Source organism: Narcine bancroftii, chromosome 1 (genome assembly GCF_036971445.1).
Source record: "Narcine bancroftii isolate sNarBan1 chromosome 1, sNarBan1.hap1, whole genome shotgun sequence".
Lineage (NCBI taxonomy): Eukaryota > Metazoa > Chordata > Chondrichthyes > Torpediniformes > Narcinidae > Narcine > Narcine bancroftii.
In genome coordinates, this window is record NC_091469.1 from 450,295,821 (window position 1) to 450,318,192 (window position 22,372).

The 22,372-nt window shown below is 40.6% G+C and overlaps 1 protein-coding gene across 5 annotated transcripts in view; it reads right to left on the reverse strand.

Moving 5' to 3' along the window:
- Positions 1-22,372, reverse strand: part of apbb1ip (amyloid beta (A4) precursor protein-binding, family B, member 1 interacting protein) — a 141,022-nt gene that overhangs the window by 63,907 nt on the left and 54,743 nt on the right. For 4 of the 5 annotated variants that reach the window (XM_069914569.1, XM_069914571.1, XM_069914568.1 and 1 more), the window contains 4 exons: positions 14,348-14,431; positions 10,806-10,896; positions 7,866-8,176; positions 2,776-2,853 (listed from right to left, as the gene is read on the reverse strand). In XM_069914569.1, coding sequence (XP_069770670.1) covers positions 2,776-2,853; positions 7,866-8,176; positions 10,806-10,896; positions 14,348-14,431 — 564 coding nt within the window. Of the gene's footprint in view, positions 1-2,775; positions 2,854-7,865; positions 8,177-10,805; positions 10,897-14,347; positions 14,432-18,476; positions 18,497-22,372 lie in introns of those variants that run through there. The other variant, XM_069914572.1, reaches the window with a different exon arrangement.

Consider the following 22,372-nt stretch of genomic DNA (forward strand, 5'->3'; position numbering starts at 1 on the left):
AGGCTCTAGGACAGATCCTCAGAATTTGAAGTTTTTGACCCTCTCCACTACTGAGCCCTCATTGAGGACTGGGTCGTGTTCCCATGACTTTCTCCTGAAGTCCACAATCATCTCCTTATTTTTGCTGACATTATTGTCGTTACACCATTCAACGAGCTGACCCATCTCCCTCCAGTTTGTGATTCTGATGACAACTGTGGTGTCATTGGCAAACTTGTAGATAGCATTAGAATTGTGCCTGGTCACACAATCATGGGTTTATAATGAGTAGAGTAGTGGGCTTAGCATGCATCCTTGGGTGCACCTGTATTGATGATCAGTGAGGAGGAGACATTGCTTTCAATTCATCCTGACTGTGGTCTTCTGATGAGCAAGTGAAGGATCCAGATGCAAAGTGTGGTCCAGAGGCCTCTTGACCAGCACTGAGTGAATAATGGTTTTGAAGGTCCAGGAGCTAACATTAAATTATGTCTAATATATTGGCTTTAATTGTATTGTTTCTTTCATCTGGTGGTGAAATCATGGGTAGGTGTCTTTTCTAATAGAACCTTTAGGGTGATTGAATGTGCCAGTTTTGGTGAATGATAACATTTCAAAGCTGGATCAGAAGGTTGTTAATTCTGGCTCCTTTCTATGAAATGAGGACATGTTTTGGGCCAGACTCCGATTGTGTTTAATTCTGAAGATATGGAATCCATCCAACGCAGTGGTTTTTTAAAAAAAAATCTATGATGCTTCTTGTTTTTTCTGGGAAGTTACTCTGATGTAGGTATTTCGATTTGGAGAAAGTAGTGCCCAATGAGTTGCCTACATTAAAACACAATTCTTACTCCAAATTGTTGATAAAAAGTTGTTCAGTTAGGACTGTCAAGTTCCATTGACGTCAATATTTCAAATCTTCACTTGAAGTCCATAGAGACAAAAATCAAATTTTAAGCTTATATTTGGAAGGAAGGATATGTTTTGAAGGAACTGTGTAATTAATATTGTTTAAAAGAAACAACAATAATTTAAAGATATTTAAGAGTAGACAATTTAAAAAAAAATTGGGATAAGTGAAATATTCAGGTGCTTGATATGTTCCTACTGGATTAGCATTCAGGGTAAAATGTATTAAGACTGCAAATGTACAAAATATTTCAGAGGTGACATGAAATATTTTACCTGAATAAAAAATAAGTTGTTAAATAATTTCATCACTTTGTACATCTACATTTAAAAATTGCAGATAATGCAAAATACATGCAAACTAAAAGATTCAGGGACATTTTTTGTGTAATATATACTTAGTAATGTTTATTCTATCTATTGTCAATAGATTTTCTTGGTTGTTGTGAGTTCTAGACCACTGTAACTTGATTCCTAACTTCTTCAGCAGTCTCTAAATAGAGAGATGATGATTTGACATTCTTCATGGCCATATTCATTAATGATCTGGAAGATTGGACAGAGTGTAGTGTATCTAAAGTTTGCTGATGACACTAACTTGAGTAGAAGACCAAACTGTGCAGAGGATATGGAGAGTCTGCAGAGAGATATAGATAGGTTAAGTGAGTGGGCAAGGGTCTGGCCGATGGAGTACAATGTTGATAAATGCGACATTATTCACTTTGGAAGGAAAAATGGAAAATCAGATTATTATTTAAATGGCAAACGATTGCAGCATGCTGGCATGCAGAAGGACTTGGGAGTGCTTGTGCATGAATCATAAAATGTTGATTGCAAGTTCAACAGGCTATCAAGAAAGCAAATGGCCTTCTTTGCTAGAGGGGTTGAAGTGAGGAGCAGGGAGGTTATGCTGCAAATGTACAAGGTACTGGTGAGGCTGCATCTGGAATATTGCATACAGTTCTGGTCTCCTTACTTGAGGAAGGATGACTGGCTTTGGAGGCAGTGTAGAGGAGGTTCACCAAGTTGATTTGAGAGATGAGGGGGGTTAGCCTATGAGGAATGATTGAATCATCTAGGACTGTACTCGCTGGAATTTAGAAGATTGAGAGGAGATCTTATAGAAACGTATAAATTGTGAAAGGCATAGATAAGATAGAGATAGTCGTTGTTTCCATTGGTGTGAGAGGCTAGAACTAGGGAATATAGCCTCAAGATTCAGGGTAGTAGATTTACGACAGAGATGAGGGGGAACTGCTCTTCATAGAGGGTGATGAATCTATGCAATTCACTGTCCATTGAAGCAGTGTAGGCTACCTCAGTAATTACAGTATATTTAAGACAAGGTTGGATAGATTTTTACATTGTAGGGGAATTAAAGGATATGTAGGTAGGTGGAAATGAGCCTATCATCAGATCAGCCATGATCTCATTAAATGGCGGAGCAGGCTTGATGGGCCGGATAGTCTACTGCTGATCCTATTTCTTATGTTATGTTCATATGAGTTTAATGTCACACACTTAATTGCAATGTGCACACGCACTGCAATTCTTACTTTATGCAACCAAACAGGTACATAAGGTGTACCAACTATAATCGCAAAAATTATATTACCACAATAAAGCAAAAATAGAAAAAAGAGAGAACAAATATCAAAAAATAAATAGATTTTCACAATTGTAGTTGAGGTTAGAAAACAAAAGTGACATATCAGTTGTGAAGAGAGATCTGTTGCTCAGGACAATGAACCAAGTGTTTGGATGGCCTGTCAGAGATATAACAACTCTCACCAATTATGTGATGTCATGAGTTGGCCTGGAAAGGTATGCCTGAAGACGCTCTGGCTTAATGGCCAACTTCCCCTCCCATTTTGGCATTCTACTGACCTTTTTAACCTTTGCTTCTTTCAACTTCTCCAAAGCAAGTTTAATCTTGTCAGATTTTTCCTTGGCCTTTTGCTCCTCCTGTAAAAAATAAAGATGATGACTTACGGAAAACATGACTGGATTTAACATGACTGTTACTCAACAGAAATATTTTGTTTTAATTTAGCTTTTTTTTGGCATTAAAGCAGCTAGTTTCACTTCTACTCCTTATTTTTTAAATTATCCCCAAGAAGGGAAGTGGTAAATGAAGAAGCATATATCACTATGCCGGTTTTGGATGATTCACAGTAGCCATGAGGGCCGTTCAGCAAGAAGAGCATCTGCACACACTATTTCATGTACAATCACTGCATTGAAAAGACAATTCACCTGGCCATTTATTTCTCAGCTATTTGTGGGATCAAAGGCATAAAATAATATATTTCTACATTTTACCAGCATAAAATTGTAAAATAAATAGTGGATTATGGGTGTGAGATAGGGAAAAATTAGATTGTTGTGGGATAGTTTTCCATAGGTTGGCCAACATTGTGGGCAGAAGGGCTTGTACTGTGCTGCAATGTTCTATGATATAGAAACAGTTTTAATGGTTTAAAGCCATCGATTGTACATAAAGGGTTCTCAGATTATATGGTCAAGTCAAATCAAGTTTATTGCCATCTGATTATTCAAGTACAACCTAACAAAACAGCATTCTCCGGTTCTTGATGAAAAACGCGGGGAGCCACACGAAAGTCTGCAGACAGCGTGATTGTAGTAAAAATACACTGAAATGCTGGAGGAACTCAGCTGGCCTTTTTAAGCACCCATAAAAAGCAAAGATATGTTGCCAACGTTTCGGGCTTGAGCCCTTCTTTCAATTCCCCATTCCATTTCTTTGCTGACATGTCTGTCCATGGTCTTCTGCACTGCCAGACTGAGACCACCCACAGATTGGAGGAACAACACCTCGTCTTCTGTCTGGGCACCTTCCAACTCAATGCCATTAATATTGACTTCTTCGGCTTTTGCTAAAAACCCATCACCCCTCACTTCTTCCCCCAGCTTTGTCTCTCCCTTCCTCGTCTCCTTTCACACAAATATTTGTCCCTTATCCAATTAACACCTTTTGTTGGTCTGGATTCTTCCACCATCAAACATTGGCCGAATTCTGAGACTTTCTGAGATTTCCTGCTTCTGGCTCATTCTGCTTATTTCTTGAAGAAGGCCTCAGGCCCAAAACGTTGGCAATAATCTTTGTTTTTTATGGATGCTGAAAATACCGGCTGAGTTCCTCCAGCATTTTGGTGCATTTTACTTAGTGCAAAACACGCAGACGCACAACCAGACATAAAACACATACAGACAGCCAATACACATGCAAGACAAGTATTCGTGAGAGTCTTGAATGGTTATTGCAAGTAGTTCCTTTGGTCGTTCAGCATTCTCTCCGCCTGTGGGAAGAAGCTGCCTCTTAGCCTGGTGGTGATTGCTCTGATATTCCTATATCTCTTTCCCAAAGGGAGCAGCTGTGTGCAGGGTGGAAGTGGTCCTTAAGTGATTTTGCTTGCCCTCTTCGGACAACGATGCTGGTATATTGAATATATAATAGACAATAAATAAATTTTTCTTTATTAGAAACCTACATGATTATAGTATTGGATAAAGTTTGGAAGCTATTTGTTTCATTACAGTTGGATTTATAATGTACATATATGAAATTTAAAGGATGGGAGTAAAGAAATCTTACCCTTCCATATGATACAGTGGGTTGCCTTCATAAAATGGAACAGTTGATAAGTACAGATGCCAACGTGATGAGGTTTTGATAATGGCAATGTAAGAAAAAATGAGCTGAGATCAGAGGAGAGGTAATCAAGGGACAAGCAACCTTGGACCACACTCAGGACACTTAACTGTTGACTGTTCACTGTGACAATGGCAGAAGTCTGGGATCAGTTTGTGATATCTTGATCTGGGCCATCTCCAGTTCATCTGTACTTCTCAATCAGCTTACTCTGAGGGACCTTGTCAAAAACCTCACTAAAGACCATGTAGATGACATCCACGACCATCCACATCATCCACCTTTGCCACTTCCTCAAAAACTCAATCAGATTGGTAAGATATGACTTGTTCCACACAAAGCCATCCCTTTCTAAATATGTACGTGCAAATCTTATGTCTGTATCCCCTCTAATAGTTCCCCTAATCCTGCTGCATCAATGTGCCATTTCTGATGTAGTCCAAGCTCGGTAGGGATGGACATACAACACAGTAACAAGGTCTTTTGGCCCATGAGCCTGTGCTGCCCCAATTACACTCAATTGACCCATGTTTTGAATAGTGGGAGGAGACCAGAGCACCTGGAGGAAATCCACGCAGACACAGGGAAAATTGCAAACTCCTTACAGAGAGCGTTGGTTTCGAATCCTATCGCTGGCACTATAACAGCATTGCGCTAACTGCTACGTTAATCGTGCTGCCCTAAATGTGTGAAATTGGTGAGTTTCTATGACTATTTGGTAGCTTTGTAGATACCACTGCTTTTGCAGTTTTAATGTTCAGATTTATTGAATTATTGAATTTATTTTACTTTCTTCATGGGAGAGCTTGACTTTCTATTTTGTTGCATATTTTATCAGGATCCTTCATTTTCTTTGTGTGTTAGCTTTTTGTAAAAATAGAACACTACATTAACTCTGGAGAAATCTTGTGCATAAGAAATGAGTGAAACTGACCACACTGAACAATTTTGCAATACAACTCTGAAATATTCAGTCAAGTGAATTTGCAAAATTTCCGTTTCTAGCAAAAACCTTGAGGACTAGAAATTCTTTTGGGTAGACCATAATTCTAAGCGATATGCAGTCATTTAAAAGAGAGAATAAAACCCAAATGTGGGATATGATTGGCATTTCTATGTGCAAGTGATGGGAAATTGTATCGGTCTTGCATATGAACGGTGCGCAGCAATGGCAAGAAACATATTTTCGTCATCTTGGCTTGATACAAATGAAGATAAACACTGGAAAATTGCAAAATGCTCTGTTAGTTTTCTCAACTTGAGGCACTGAATGTATTGCAGCAGCGTTCTGTTTCATTTGCACTGGCTGCATTTCCACTACTGTGAACATTGTGGTTTGACTTAAACATAGAACATAGACTTCAGTTCATAATCATACAAAAGGAGGCTATTCGACCAATCTTGCATGGCTGCTCTTTGAAAGAGTTACACTTCTTCCCATTCCCTTCTGTTTCCTCAGACTTATTGAATTTGCTTCATGACACTTTATGCAATGCAGATCAAACAACCATGCTCTTTCCTGTTACAGGCTGTCTCCCTGAGCTATGCAAGGGGGTCTTTCTGAGAGCCATATACACGCCGATTTCTCCGTAAGAGATGAACGTCTATTTTCTATTGCCATATAGTATTGCTCAAAATACATTTGCTACAACTCTAATTTAATTGAATATCCATCCCAACACCTACTCATAATCAGACTAGTGTAACCTGGATTCAATCATTAATGAATAGCATGAAATATTTTCTCTTTATTTTTACTATCTTGAAAATGCTTTAAAAATGTATGGGTGAATTTACATAAAATTGTGTTTCCTTTGTCAAGTTTCTTTGCATCATATCTAAAATTTGTATCCTCTGGTTACCAACTCATCAGTCAGTAGATTACACATTTTTTGCAATAGTGGGAAATCTTAGTTATTTCTAAGCACTGCATGTTGCTATAATGGACATATGAGCTAAAATTTCTTTACACTAAAAGTGGCAATACTTTGGACATCATTGGTTGTAGAGGTGAGGGAAGTAGAATCAATCATGGTTTTGAAAGGGTATTGGAAAGACAATTTACAATGCCAAGAGAAAAGATAAGATTGAATGAGATTGAAATAATGAGATTTATAATGAGATTGAAAAGAATGCTCTCCAGGGAACTGGTAGGAACTTAAAAGAGCAAATGGCCTTTTTTTTTAACTGAGTCCGGAATTGAACTCAATTCAATCTAAGCATCAGAAACCCTTTCTCTGCTTTACAATATAGTAACAGTCTTGAGTTGCTTTTTACCATGACAATATATTGTCTTTGTGCTTTGTTTTACAATTACTAACAGATGATGCATTATTAATTGCCAGCATTATGAATGCAAAGCCTTGCTTTAAATAATCAAGCACTTATGAGACAATTGTTTCAGAGGGTTTCCAGCAGCAATAATACCTTGTTGTTAGCAATTAATCTAAATTATAACACTAAAATTAATTGTATTCAGTCTGACAACAGCAACTACAACTATTTTTTTTCTCATCTTCTCAAGTTGTTTCCAATTGCAGGACTCCAAGAGCATAAGCACGGACACCCTTCTTTTTTTATGCCTTCAAATAGAGCCCTGTAGTCCATGGAAATGGGCCTTTCAGCCCTTCTATCAGTTCTGGTGGCCTCATTACAGGAAGGGTGTGGAAGCGATGGAGATAGTGCAGAGGGGATTTACCAGGATGTTGCCTGGATTAACGATCTTGTCATATGAAGCAAGGTAAACATGCTAGGGGCTTTTCTTTGTGGAGTGAAGAAAGAGGAGGGATGACTTAATAGAGGTCTAGAAGATTATGAGAGGCATAGATAGGGTGAACAGCCAGCACCTTTTTCCCAGGGTAAGATTAGCAAACACCAGTGGACGTCTGTATAAAGTGGGGGGGTGGGGGGGAAGTGTAGGGGAGACTTCAAGGGTATTTTATTTTACACTTGAGTAGTGGGTGCTTGGAATGCATTACCAGGGTGGTGATGAAGGCTGGTCCAATAGGGATTTTTAAAATACTTTTAGGGAGGAATATGGGTGCAAGAAAATTAGAGGGATATGGGTGTGAGGTAGGGAATGTTTACATAGGTCAGCATAACATCATGGGCTGAAGGGCCTGTACTGTGCTGTAATGTTCCATGCTCTATGTTCTATGTTCTAAACCAATTCCAATTGTGCCCGATCTGAAACCTTCTATGCCATTGCTATTCAAATGAAAAAGTGTCTAAACAATGATTTTTCACTTTCTGGCATATTTTCAATATTTGTCCCCAGAAAATCAAACTCTTACTGAACTCCTACCTCTGTTAATGGTTCTGATGGTTCAGGAGGTGGTGGTGATGGATGAGGCAGAGAAACTGCTGGGACTGGAGGAAGCAAGTCAACAGGAGGTGGAGGTAAATCATGACTTTGTAGCTCGGTGTGTCTGACTGGTGGCTTTGGAGGCGCTTTTGAATGGATATTAGGAATATCTGGCGTGGTGGTCGTACTCTGAATGCCTGAAGTTGAGGCTTCGGAGGTAATGCCAAAGGTTTTCTCTGTCTCGCTGATCCCTTCCATCAAGTCTGCCATCAAGGCGTCAAAGTCAGTTTCTTCCAGTGCTTTGAGAGACTCTAATACAACAAAGGAGTAAAAGGAGCAATGTTAAAAATTGATATAAAAGAACACATTTTGAAGAGAGGAATGGAGAGTGCATTGGGTTACTCACCCATAAACGTGGACCTTGAAACACAGCTCTCACCAATGAGCTGAAAGTGTGATATGAAATGATCATTGCAGATCTGGATGGCCACAACACACAGCATTGCGCCAAAAAAGAACACCGGGGTGTAGGTTAATACGGTGTTATTTGGGTAACTCGTAGGTCTAATTTAAATTTAAAAAGTGCGTGTGGATTGAAACTCTTTTATTGGATAGAAAATAAAACTGCTGTACAGAGCCAAATTTGGTGAGGCACAGCATAGCAGAAACTGGCGTTGAACCTATTCTCATAATTGAGATGAACGAGTCGTATCTGTCAGCAGTTTTCTGTGACCTCACTATGTGGAAGAGTCAAAAGGTTAAATGAAGGGCTGACTTGTAAATTTAGATCTCCTCATAAATATTGTCCCATGCTGCATTCTTCAGCAGCCAATATATAAAAGCCATTCAGTCATATATCACAGTGTAGGTTCTTCTGCCGACTGTCATTTCTACGAATCCCATTTTATTTCCCTCACAATCTCATCAATTCCCCTCAGATTCTATCATTCAACTGCTCACTTGGGCCAACGCACAGTGGCAAATTGTCAATCTACCTTTGGGATCCAAGAGGAAACTAGAGGACCTGGAAGAAAGCTGATGTACAGGAAAGGTTTTCAAAAGAACATAATCAGAGATTCAGATGGCGTAAGAGAGCTCTTTCTAATTCCACAACAAAGCTGCCAGCTGTTATAATGACCAGTGCTGGGCTCCAAAGCTGATTTATGCTCGCTGTAAAATGAAGAGTGCATAAATTCCACAGAAAAATAATACCCTCTCTGTAGATATATTGTTTAAAATTTCTGGCAATATGTTTAACTATTTAGGTTATACATTCACTGTTAACATAAAATGTAACATCAGGAATTTAATTGTCTAATTCTCTCAAACTCTGCAATCTCAAGCATGCTGAGCTGATATTGTCGAGGAAAACAGTTTTCATTTACAAAATTAGATCACTGAAGTTGGCTTGTGACGCAGTTGTACTCACCATTTCCATAAATATAATCACAGAGTTTATTTAGGTATCAGTGAGATCTGTATTTACTGGCAGGATCAATTTCTGCACCTATTAGAGAGTGTGTATGAGAACTGGAATTTGAAATGGGTCTTTGATTTGGTTTTAGTGACTTAGGAGAATTGTTTTCAGCCACAGGGTTGACAAATCTAAGGAATTCAACCGACAACTATGGAGGTCAAGTCACTGGGTATATTTAAAGCAGAGGTGGATCAGTTCTTAATAAGGGTGATAATGATTACAGGGAGAAGGCAGGGGAATGGGTTTGAGAGGAAGAATACATCAGCTATGATTCGAATGGCAGAGCAGACTCAATGGGCTGAATACTTAAATTCTGATCCTATGTGGAATTCACTGTGGAAATGCTTCTTTCCTCACACCTAGGAGAAAGTACTTGGTCTAATATTCTAAATAGTGAGAAGATCTACAGGACAGAGAACTTTAGGGGAAACATATGTGAGGGGTAAGATTTAGGAGAGACCTGAGGGGTAATTTTTTTAAACTCAAAGGGTGATATGTATCTGGAATGAGCTGCCAGGGAAAACTGTAGAAGTGGGTATAATAACATCATTCAAAAGACATTTGGACAGATTTATGGATAGGAGGGGCTGAGAAGGATGTGGACCAAATGTAGGTTACAAGTCCAGAATGTCAACTTGATTGGCATGAATGAGTTGGGCCAAAGGGCCTGATCCATTCTGTATGACTCTAAAACCTGGATATCCCTTTATATAAATTGCTGAAAGCTAGCATGCAGGTATAGCAAGCAAGTGGAAAGCATTGATCTGTTGGCCTTTATCCAAGAGGATTTAAGAATAAGAGGAAAGACCTCGCATGATAAGGTAGATGAAAGAATTGTGCTTCCCCTGGATGAAGATTCTCGAATTAGGTGTTGCCAAACTAAGCTGGACAGCAGTGAGAAGAAATTTCTTCACTCAGTGAGCAGTGATTTCTTTTGGAAATCCCTGCCTAAGGGAGCTCTGGAAGTGATATGTAAAAAAGACAAGTTGATAGGTTTTTAGTCAGTAAGGGGATTGAGAGAGATGGGGTTAGTATAGGAAAGCGGACTGAGATGAGCCATCAGCCATAATCTTTCTGAATAGGGAACAGATGCAAAGGATTGAATAGCCTACTCCTGCATCTACTCCTTAAGATGTAATTGGTATTATCCGTGTAGGGAAGAGGAAGTAGCAAAGGCATTGAAACATAAACGATGCTCATAAAGAATTGAACAAGGCAGTAGTAGGAAGAGCAGAAGTCAAGGGTAGCCAGAAGTGAATGGTACATGACCTGCCGAATTTCTTCAGGACATTTGTGTATTGCACATGACCCCAGCATCTGCAGACTCTCTTGCTTAACGTAACTTAAGCCAGAAATGTGAAGTCACGCTCTACCATTTCATCCCAAGGCTGATCAAGATGTATTTTTATATAAGCCATTGGGGGTAATTGCATTTCAGATCACGCTGTTCAATGTAGTCTTACCATTTGCATCTGTAAAACCAATGGAGAAGTTAAACCCTGTGTTCTGACTGGGCTTTGCCGGTTCAGGTGGATTGTCATCCACCCCTAAACTCTGTAAAGAAGATTTGAAGAGTAAAGAGTTTAATTTTTCTTAAATGCCACAGCAACATAACAAATGCAATATTGTTCAGAAGTTGGATTGAGAAAATGATTAACATCTATGCCTTACGGGATATTTCACTCTCCATATATGAGATTTCTTAGATGCCTCAGTATTAATTTTACCATTTTATTAAGAGAGGAAAAAGCAAAATGTAAATGATCTCACATTTGTGATACTTATACAAACAGTGTGAATAAAAATCAGCGATGATTGCAATGTTTCTCATTTTGTACTTTATAGCAACCTTCATTGAGCCTGATATTATTTGCAACCATTAACAGCTTTTGTAGCTGGCAGATGCACAAATCCCTTTGGGAAATGGATTCATGTTGGTAAGTTAGCAGTGCTGAAGGTGCAATCCTGAGCAGCTCAACAGCTGCAGACTGCAGGAGACCGGCTGTCCCCAATGTCAAGTTGACTGGCAATGCAGACCTTGGGTAGAGAAGTGCCTTATGTGAAAGAGGCAAATTTAGGTGTATGTTTACTTGGAAAAACAGGTGGGGCAGAATAATTTCATGGGACAAAGGGCAACACTCCAGATCACACTGATTCCTCAAATGGTCACAAACCGATTTTTAATTCACCTTTTATGAACACTTTTTGAAACTGGTGTTTGGACTGTTCATTTTCAGAGACCAAATAGACAGAGATTTATTCAAAGTTCTATGAATATCATGTTAGTGACCCATAAATGGCACAGAACCTGACTGGCATATCTAAATAAGAACCTTCAGTTATGGTGCTCATTTTGGGGTCCTTCAGTGAGGATCAAACCAAATTTCAATGAATTCTTTGGCTGTTTCATCCCGCCTTCCATTCACTGTTATCTATTCAGTACTGATCCTTGTGATCCCTGGCTTCCAGTGAAAGGGTTAAGTCATATGTTGGACATAGATTTTCACTCCTGAATATTCTACTGAGCCTGTCCAAATTTCACATAAGGACATTCTAAACAGGCGTGCAACAAAACTGATGAAAAATTCTGATATACTTGGTTGATTGAAGCATTGGGGGAGCAGAATGTCATGGAATGTTGAAATGTCAACTGCTGATTGGTTGAGTACTTGTTTACTGAGGGGGCCTGATATTGTAATTCAACCATTTGTCCCACTGTTGCAGTTGGTTTCACGGAGTACAAGCTCTATAACTTTTCAGTCCCTGTATAGGTACTCCCCGACTTACTACCGTAATTCATTCTGAAGGATTGGTTGTATCTCGGAATGGATGTATGTTGGAATTGCGCATATTTAAAAAAATATAAAGAAAAAATATAAAATTTACGCCAACTAACAAAGTAAGTACACACATTTTGGCTCTTATGTGCCCTGTATCCCTGTAATAGTTTGTCAAGTACAACATGAACCATGTAAATTTTATATTTTTTCTTTATATCTTTTAATAAATTTTCAGTCGTAGGAGTGGATGGACTTAAGTTGCACAGGTCACAAGCCAGGGAGTACCTGCATTAACTGAGCTCACCCTCAGTGCTTTATTTCCATTTTATCATGGGTTTCAGTATTCCCTGCTGCTGCTCTCCCTGAACTCACATTAATAACAGTTTTAGCTATTTTCTTTGGAGAAATAGATAGTTATCCAATTGATTGGGAATCATATTTAATTTTTCAGCACTTCTGAAAACTGTCATGACCTCTCCTTTGCAGGACCAACTGATAGCTCATTCACAACTCCAAGTTCTCAGACGATCTGTTCACTGCTCCAAGTTGGCTCATTTGATTAACTTACATACAATGTGAGACTGTCAACTCATTCTGTTCTGACTCAAATATTCATTTTATTGACACAGTGGAGTATTGCAGAGAGCAATGTCCAGCCATTCCATACATTGCTAGGAATTTCAAGACAACATTCACATCTCTTGGTCAAAATCCTTGAAATCCCTTAGATTCCTATGGGAGTATTTTCACCACAAGCATTACAGGGATTCATAGAACATCGAACAATGAACAGCACAGGAACAGGCCTTCGGCCACTAAGTCTGCACTGAACATGATGCCAAGTTAAATAAAATCTCTGCTGCTTGCACATGATCATGATCCTTCTATTCCCTGCATGCTACAAGAAATGGCGGTGCTACCGAAGCTGCTGTCATGGCAGTGCGGCTGTTAGGGAGGACCTGGGAGAGCAGAGAGCGGAGACGCAGCATTGCACCTAAGGATTCAACTGCCCGTTCCAAATGCCGGTGGCTCTGAACAGGTTTCAATGGCCAGTTAAAGGAGCTGATGGTGTTTTTAATTAAAATCTTGAAAATGCAGGTCTGTGCCCAAGCTGGTGGTATCTATGCTTGGCAGCGGCCATGAGGGGTTGCAGACTCTGAGGGAGCAGCAGACCAGCGCAGGGCACCAGAAACAGGCCCATCCAAGAAGGCGAAGCAGAGGAGATGATCCTACAGGATGAGGACCAGGGTGGCAGACTAGCGAGGTGCTCAGTGGCTGAGGGACCCACTCAGACTGAGGGCAACGTGATTGGGCAGGGAGGGGGTGCTCACATGGGCTGCACGCTGCTAGAGACTGATATATGGGAACCAGGTATTGGTGCCTGGATCTGAGATGGCATTGAGGACAAGAAGGGGCCCTGAAGGCTTTCTGATTGTGCCAGAGGTTTGGTCCTGGAGCTTGGGTTGCCGAGGGTTTGAACAGGAGTCTGTGGGGCTGGAGCAAAATTCATGGACAATCAGTGACTCTGAAGGGAGTCTCTTTTGCTTTGGTTTCTCTCATACTGTAAAGGGCAACAGGCAGTATTAATTAATGGCAAGTCTTTGTCTGTCTTATGGGAGGCAAAAAAATGTATGTATGTCATGTATGTTACATTCTTAATTACATGACAATAAAAAGAAGCTTGTCTATCCAGAGTCCTCTTAAATTCTACAATTGTATGCGTATCCACCACTAACACTGTGAGGGGCGCTGAACAAAGTGGTGGGTCTCTCTCTGCCTTACGGTAGACGCAAGTTAAAGAATTTCATGTATGTTACATTCTAAATACAATATTCCGTGACAATAGTGGAACCTTTACCTTTTTACCTTACTCTCATTCTCTATGCCCTGTCTATTGAAGCTATGCATTATCTATTTGTGTAGCCACTTTCATGGAGCTGTGGACTTTGTATATCTTGAGTTGCCCTGCATAAATCCAAGCTGTCTGCCCCTAATGTGACCATCACTTTCCAAATGCACATAAATCCTATTCCTAAGTATCCTCTCCTACAGCCAGATGTGAAGCTGAGATATAATTAGGACATGTAGCTTACCATGCTTTCACTTTCAAATTAAGACAAGAACATTTCAATGAAATCTCTCGTCACTGTCAAACTCTTCTTGCTGCCTCTCAAAGGTATGGTCCTTTGATAGTACAGAACAGTTCATTATAAAATACAACTGACCTGTGTCAGCAAGTCCATCTCTCCTAGGAGATCACTGAACATGGCATCGATGTCATCACAGGCATTGTTTCCTCTGGACTCCATCTGTAAAGGAATGAATAAGTCAATGAAGTCATTCAAATAAAATGTGGCAAGAGGATACAACCTGGGAGTGGTCCTCTTGCACCTATTTAGTAAAAGTGATTAAAGGTAAGTCTGTCTCGTCATTATCTTTTATTGAATTGTACAAACTAAACTCAAACTTCACATTATTTCTAATCTTTCCCTTGATCTCTTGAGAGCTCTAATTCATCATGTTGCAGTTTCACCCACTAAGGATCCTTGTGAAAACAGCCCTTATACTTTGTCATAACTACTTTGACATAACTCTTTTGGGGTGGCATGGTTAGCGGTTAGTGCAACGCTGTTATAGCGCCAACGATTGGGAACTGGGTTCGAATCCCACGCTCTCCGTAAGGACAGCTGTCTCTCTGTGTCTGCGTGGGTTTCCCCGGGGGATCTGGTTTCCTCTGACCCTTCAAAACATACTGGGGACTGTAGATCAATAGGGTGTAATTAGGCAGCATGGGGTTGTGAGCCAAAAGGGCCTGTGACCGTGCTGGATGTCTAAATTAAAAAATAAAATAAAATTTAAATTTAATAATTAAGTGCTAGAATATGCTCTCGAAGAGCTATGTCCTGGAGGCTCACAGTACTAGCAGATGGATCTTGGAATAGGTCACTCTAAATTTTTTCTGATGAAAGTACATGGTGAGATTACTTGAGCAAAGAGAAGACATCACAGGAGAACGTAATCCTAATTTGATTCAGTAAGTTACATTGTTTAGGAGAAACAGTCAAAGACAGTCAAAAAAAGCAGGAAATCAACATTTCAGGTCTGAACCCTTTATCAAGACTAAGATGAAATAGATAAAATGAAGGGTTCTGTTGATTGAGTATGTTGACTGACCATTTCTACCCATGGATGGTGTATGATAGCTAAGTTCTTTGTCTGCTCAAGAATCTAGCCTCTGCAGCTGCTGTGGGAGAGCAGCAGAAATCATCAAGGATTCACACCACCCAGCACATGCTCTGCTCTCACTGCTGCCATCAGGAAAGAGGTATAGATGCCACAAGACTCGCACCACCAGGTTCAGGAACAGCTGCTACCCCTCCATCATCAGACTCCTCAACAACAAACTCAATCAGGGACTCATTTAAGGACTCTTACTTGTGCACTTTATTGATTTTCTTTGTTCTTTCTGTATCGCAATCATTTGTTTACATTCATTATCGGTTTGCAGGTCTTTATTTGTTTACATTACATGAACTGTGTTACATGAAGTAGCAAACTCATATGATGGTGGCTTTTTATGGTCATGACTGTAACAATTTGAAATGATCGCTTTGACAGACTGACTTTGATTTAAGAAAGAAAAGCTAATGAGGAAATCTAAGAGAAGTGGATTTGAATTGGCCAGACATAGAAAACCATGGGCCAAGAAATAGAAGTTCAGATTGCTACAGATGAATTCCTACTGATTGACATGGACCTGATGGGCCAAATGGCCTGGTTTCATAAAGCATGAGCTCATGAAGCGTCAGAATTGACTCAATTACTGACCCTCAAATGATGCCTAGCTATCGGAAGGGTATCCTGTAACTGAATGAATTATTCCAATATATTTATATACTGTACTCATTTTATATCGTAATGTATATACAGTACATGCTTATAATGTGCTGTGGATTATGTGCACCGTGGTCCAGAGAAACACTGTTTCATCTGTATGTATGTGTTGTTATGAGCCCAATGGACCCCAAAACCCAACAGTAATAGATATTCACCATGACAAGTAGTTAGTCAAAGAAAAGTTGCTTTAAACATGAAAACATGAAAACAGAATCCCACTTTAACTTAACTAAACTAACTTCACTCCCTTCTAAGTGTACATGTGTGTAAGTTCAGAAAAGTTCTTTGGTTCACCGTCCAATCTCATTTCTCATTCTTCCAAGTTCACTGGTTGCAGGCAATTCTTATACTGTGCACAGAATTTAACATGTACAAAGTTCACCAGGCTTTGGTGCTCGAAAGGTAAATGGTCACCGCTCAGGAAGGATCTTGTAGGTTTGCAGAGAGAGATTTGTTGTTCCAGGATTTCCACAATTGAGGTACCACCGTTAGTTACCTCACTGTCTTGCTGAAGAAACTTACCCCATCATGGTTCTCCAGATGATAACTCCTTTCTTTCAGGTTATCACAGAATTCCTTTCTGTTCCTCTTATTCCAAGAGAAACATCAGACAGATAGCACTTCCAGCCATCCGCCGCTCTGAAGCTTCTGTTTCAGTTCTAACAAGCTTCTCCTGGTTTGTTACAGCTTTCTGTCACACACAGTCAAAGACTCCCTTCTGTCTCTCTATCTGAGTTTCAAAACTGCCAGCAACATGTCCTTCTCTCTCTCACTTGCAAAAGCTCTGAGCTTCTCCAGCAAACAACAGGAGTTAGTATTCTGGTCCATCTGTTGTTTTAGGTAAACAATAACCTCTCAATGACCTCTGAGTGAGCACTTCGCAGGATGGTCAAAAGCCTTGCAAAAAAAGGTCCAAAACAGCCAACCTGGCTCTGGATGTTTTCTTCCAAGACAATAGTCCGTTCATTTCATGACATCATTTCAATTAGCATCTACTTGTGAAATGTGCATATCGTTCTCCATAGTTTCTGTAAAATCACTGAATATTAATTCTTCAGTATCTCAAATAAGATCTGTTTTAAAGTGTGTGTATGTAACCTACTCTAATTTTACCAATTTATTTCCCAAAAACATTCCCAAATATTCCATCACAGTGTGCAGTAAGATCACAATAAAGTTGAATTTGACCAGGAAGCCTAGGTTGAAGTTCATGATCCTGGTGGCAGGAGTGGAAGTTGATTTTGTGTTTGTGGTGTAGGTGACTGAGTTTTGGAAAGTTCAGAGTATTATCCAAATAAATTATTACCTGATGAAGGTGGCATCTCTAGTTTTGGTTTTCCATACCTTGCCAGAAACCAGATAATTGCTGGAAGATTTGGATTATCTTTCACTTTCTTTTATAGGAACCCAATTTGAAATTCTTATATACAGTACTGTATTGGGAAACTGGGAGACCTCAGTTTTTGTGTTAACAGCAAATTGGGATCATGTTGTATGGATCTACCTGCAGTGTGGATGAAGATCTGCAGAGTGCTGCAGTGATTTGAGAGTGCTGGCAATAACTCTCCATAGATAATTCCTGAGCTTGAGTGTTTCAGCTATTTTCTAGTTTTTTTCATATTCCAGCATCCCCTCAATTGTTTATTCTCATTTGAACTATGATACAGTGAAAAGCTTCGTTTATGTGCTGTAGAGGCAAGCTAACCTGCATTTAAATGCAGCAGGTAGTCAAAAAATAAAGCAAAAGTGCACAATTTAACATAACAGTGATAAGAATAGATAGATACACAATGCAAGGGTGCGATTAAGTAGAGTTGATGAGATTCAATTTTATTTTGTTCACCTAAAATGTGCTTGTAGTTGGAATGTCTCAGTGAGGTGATATAAACAAAAATAACCATGAATCAGAGACCCACCCATGGCTCAGCTCAATAAAATTGTGCATAGTGGCGAGGATTGAGAACTGATCGATTGGTTCATCTATCAGGATGAATGGTTTTGAGAACTACAGTGAAAGTACTGTGTGATCCTGTTTGTAGTCAGGGTAATGACTGAAAATATCTATACAATCTGAGAAGCTGACAATTTTCAGATGTTTTGCAGTTTTGAGCGTATTATCAATGTTCCACGAATGATTTAACCTGTATCAACACGACAAGAGTTTGTACATATAAGAAAGGAGATGTATAAATGAAAAATGGAAGGATAAATAACCCAACTTCTTTTTGAAAGTATCAGTAATCACTTACCCTCGGGGTAAGTGAAAATAAGAAGGGTCTCCCAGTTTCTCATTACAGCATATAAGAATTTTAAATTGGGCTCTTCTAAAAGAAAGTGGAAGATAATCCAAATCTTCCAGCAATTATAATATGTACTGACACCTGGTTGCAATCAAGAATCTGTATTTAATTAGCAAATTAAAAACAGGATGCAACAATAAAAGAAAATAAATCTTACCTTCAAATGCAATTCAATAGCAATGCACAGTCACGTCACAGAATTGCTAATGAGACACTGGTCTCATTGACAAAGTCACGAGAGCAGGTTGAGGCAGCAATAACTTAAAATACATTTCTCCAAAGCATTGCACACCCGAGTTAAAGTTAACATAGTTTGCTGAAGTTACTGGATTTTTTTCCCCCAAGAGGTCTGGCAAGCTGGGACATGGATAAAGAATGTCATGCTAACCTTTGGGCAGGCTTGAACTACTGGTGTGTTCCAACAAGCAAACATCACAAATACCTTGTGCACTGAGGACGCAAATTAAATGTTACAGTTCAGTGTGATTTTGATTGGATAAAATTTATCTTTCATACATATCAGAGCAGGCAAGGACTTGACTTTGTTCTCTTAAGTGTGGATATTTATGAAGTCAATTTTTAAATACTGTGTGCTGTTTTGGTCTCCTACCTACAGCAAAGTATCAATGAGATTGCAGGAAAGCACGTCAGGGCCTTTACTTTCTAAGGAGTTTGCACTGGTAAACCCTGGAAAATTTCTACAGATGTGTGTTAGAAAATGTACTGACCGACTACATCATGGACTGCTATGGGGACACCAATACACCTGAGCCCACCAAAAGGTAGTGGACACAGCCCAGAACATTACAAAAAACCCCTCCCCACCATTGAGAACATCTACAGGGAACACTGCCGTTGGAGAGCAGCAGTAATCATCAAGGATCCACACCACCCAGCACATGCTCTCTTCTCCTTGCTACCATCAAGAGATATAGGTACCACAAGACTCATACCATCAGGTTCAAGAACAGCTGCTACCCCTCCACCATCAGGGTCCTCAACACAAACTCAATCAGGGACTCATTTAAGAACTCTTACTTGTGGACCTTATTGTTTTTTTTAATTCTAAAAAACAAAATGCTAGAGAAACTCAGCAGGTCAAACAGTGTCCTTTATCTTTCTTTGGCTTGGCTTCGCGGACGAAGATTTATGGAGGGGGTAAATGTCCACGTCAGCTGCAGGCACGTTTGTGGCTGACAAGTCCGATGCGGGACAGGCAGACACGGTTGCAGCGGTTGCAGGGGAAAATTTGTTGGTTGGAGTTGGGTGTTGGGTTTTTCCTCCTTTGTCTTTTGTCAGTGAGGTGGGCTCTGCGGTCTTCTTCAAAGGAGGTTGCTGCCCGCCGAACTGTGAGGCACCAAGATGCACGGTTTGAGGCGATATCAGCCCACTGGCAGTGGTCAATGTGGCAGGCACCAAGAGATTTCTTTAGGCAGTCCTTGTACCTCTTCTTTGGTGCACCTCTGTCATGGTGGCCAGTGGAGAGCTCGCCATATAGCATGATCTTGGGAAGGCGATGGTCCTCCATTCTGGAGACGTGACCCACCCAGCGCAGCTGGATCTTCAGCAGCGTGGACTCGATGCTGTCGGCCTCTGCCATCTCGAGTACTTCGACGTTAGGGATGAAGGCGCTCCAATGAATGTTGAGGATGGAGCGGAGACAACGCTGGTGGAAGTGTTCTAGGAGCCGGCATCACCTACGTCCTTTATATAGCAAAGGTAAAATTACATAACCGATATTTCGGGCTTAAGCCCTTCATTAAGTTATGGAAAAATGTCATCAGCCGTCCAAGACAGGTGGGGAGCAGTGAGAAAGAATCCTGCAGAACTCCCTTCGGAGAGCAAAGGAAAACTTCTTCACGTAGGAATCCCTCGAAGAGTTTTTATTCTCTCTGTATTGCACAGTTTGTTTACATTCCTTAAACTGTACACAGTGTACAACACTGTCGGTCAGTTTTTTTTTGCACCGACAATAGGTGGTAAATTTGCCTCGTCGGCAGGAAAAAGAATCTCAGCATTGTATGTAATGTAATCTATGCATTCTGATGATAAATCTAACATTTGAGGAGTGCAGAGAATCAATGAGCTGAGTTATTGGGAAATGTTGAATGGGTTAGGACTTCATTCCCTGGAATGTCCATGCTGTAGTGCTCTATGATTCTCTGGTTCTTGGCATACTGTATTGGAAACCTCGAATTAAATTTATATCAATTGTGAACTTAAAAGTTCTGCAAAGTTATTGTAAAATTCAGTAATGTTTTGTGTGCATTGCAATTTGCACCTTCAATCACTGATCTTATCCTGTTAGTTGTAAGGTGCTAATGCCTTTCACTATGTGGCTAATGCTGGAGCTACACAATATCAAAGTAACTTCTAAATTTTAGCCAAAACCCAGAACTAATGGATAAGGAGGTCCATTTGCTTGCATTTACAACACAATGGAGGGAATGAGGAAAATTATCTACTCTGATTGAGATGAGGCAGGAAAGGGCTTCTCTTAACATGCATGATTTGGAGCAAATCTCCCATATACCCTCCTTCCTAACTCCCTAAATTCACTCTTCAGGACCTCATCCCTTTTCTTATCCAAGTCATGCCTGAGAGTCACAGAAGCCACTTTCAGGTGCATTCTCTGCCAAGAATGTGCCTGCAGAAGCGGATTCAGACCTGTGGAAGCGCAGCGCTAGCCACCTGGAAGGGACAGCTGCAAGGGAGATGTGCACTCTGGCTCCTGTCCCTTTGGGATGTCAGGGTTGGGGTGGCCAGGGCGGGCTGTCAGCGCTAACATCCCGCGTCAGCCGCTCCAGTGATGACATCCCGTGCCGGCCACCCCAGCGCTGACAGCCTGCTCCAGCCACCGCAGTGCTGACAGCCCGCCCCAGCTGCCCCAACGCTGACAGCCTGCTACGGCCACCCCAGTGCTGACAGCCCGTGCCAGCTGCCCCTGCCCTGATATCCCGCACTGAGGGGCAGGGGCAGTGGGGAGGGGGGCTGTCAGGCACTCGCCAGCTGATTGTCATCCCCTTAGCAGCTGCTTTCAGGTGGCTGCATTCAAGTGCCTGGGGGCACGTGAGAGCTCTGGTGATGATCCCTCCTGGAGGAGGGTTACAAAGTCCGCCTTGCAGGCGCCTCTTGCGCTTTCAGGTGGCCTCCCAACAGCCACTTATGAGTATAATATGTGGCTTTACATCGGGGGATTTTGGCCACCTGAAAGTACCTAGAGTCATAAATTCAAAGAGCAGTCCAGCCATCCAACACCCATTTATACTCAGCTCATTTTAGTACGTATATGACATTAAACCATCATTACTCTCGCTGATTCTATTATGCATCAACATACTACACTGATCAACCAACATGTCAACCTGCATGTCTTTGGAATTTGGGAGGAAACTGGAGTACCTGGAGCAAACCCATGTGGTCACTGGAAAATCATGCAAACTCCACACAGGCAGCACTGAAGGTCAGGTTCAAAGCTGGGCCACTGGAGCTGTGAGGCAGCAGTTCTACTAGATGCACCATGTTTGGTCACAATGACAACCTCTTCAACAATGGCCATGTGAGTATAAGGGAAAGAAACAGGAGTGGGCTCTTTTGCCCCTTGCTCTGTTATTCAACAAGACCATGGTTGATCTTCTACAAGCATCCCATTTTCTGCTTCAGATCCATTGAATCCATTGATATCCAAAATTCTCTTCTGGCAACAAACCCAAGTTTGAAAGAATCACTGTGCTCTAAATGAAGAAAATTTGCTCATAAATGGTCTACTCATTATTGTTTCCTAAATCTAAACTCCTCAGCACAGGGAAACATCATTTTTGCTAATATTCATCGAGCCTTCTATACATTTTTCACAGTTCAATAAGGTCACCAATCACTCTTCTAAATTATTTCTCCCTATGACCTATAGACTATTCCAGGAAACAGACTGGTTGTGGCTTTTCTGCACCTGCTTTATAACAAAATAAGCCATTTGGCTGAAGAGTTCCTCTAATTTATGGGTAGTCTTGGTGAAATAGTACATGAGGCCATAGACAGACACATGTGAATATG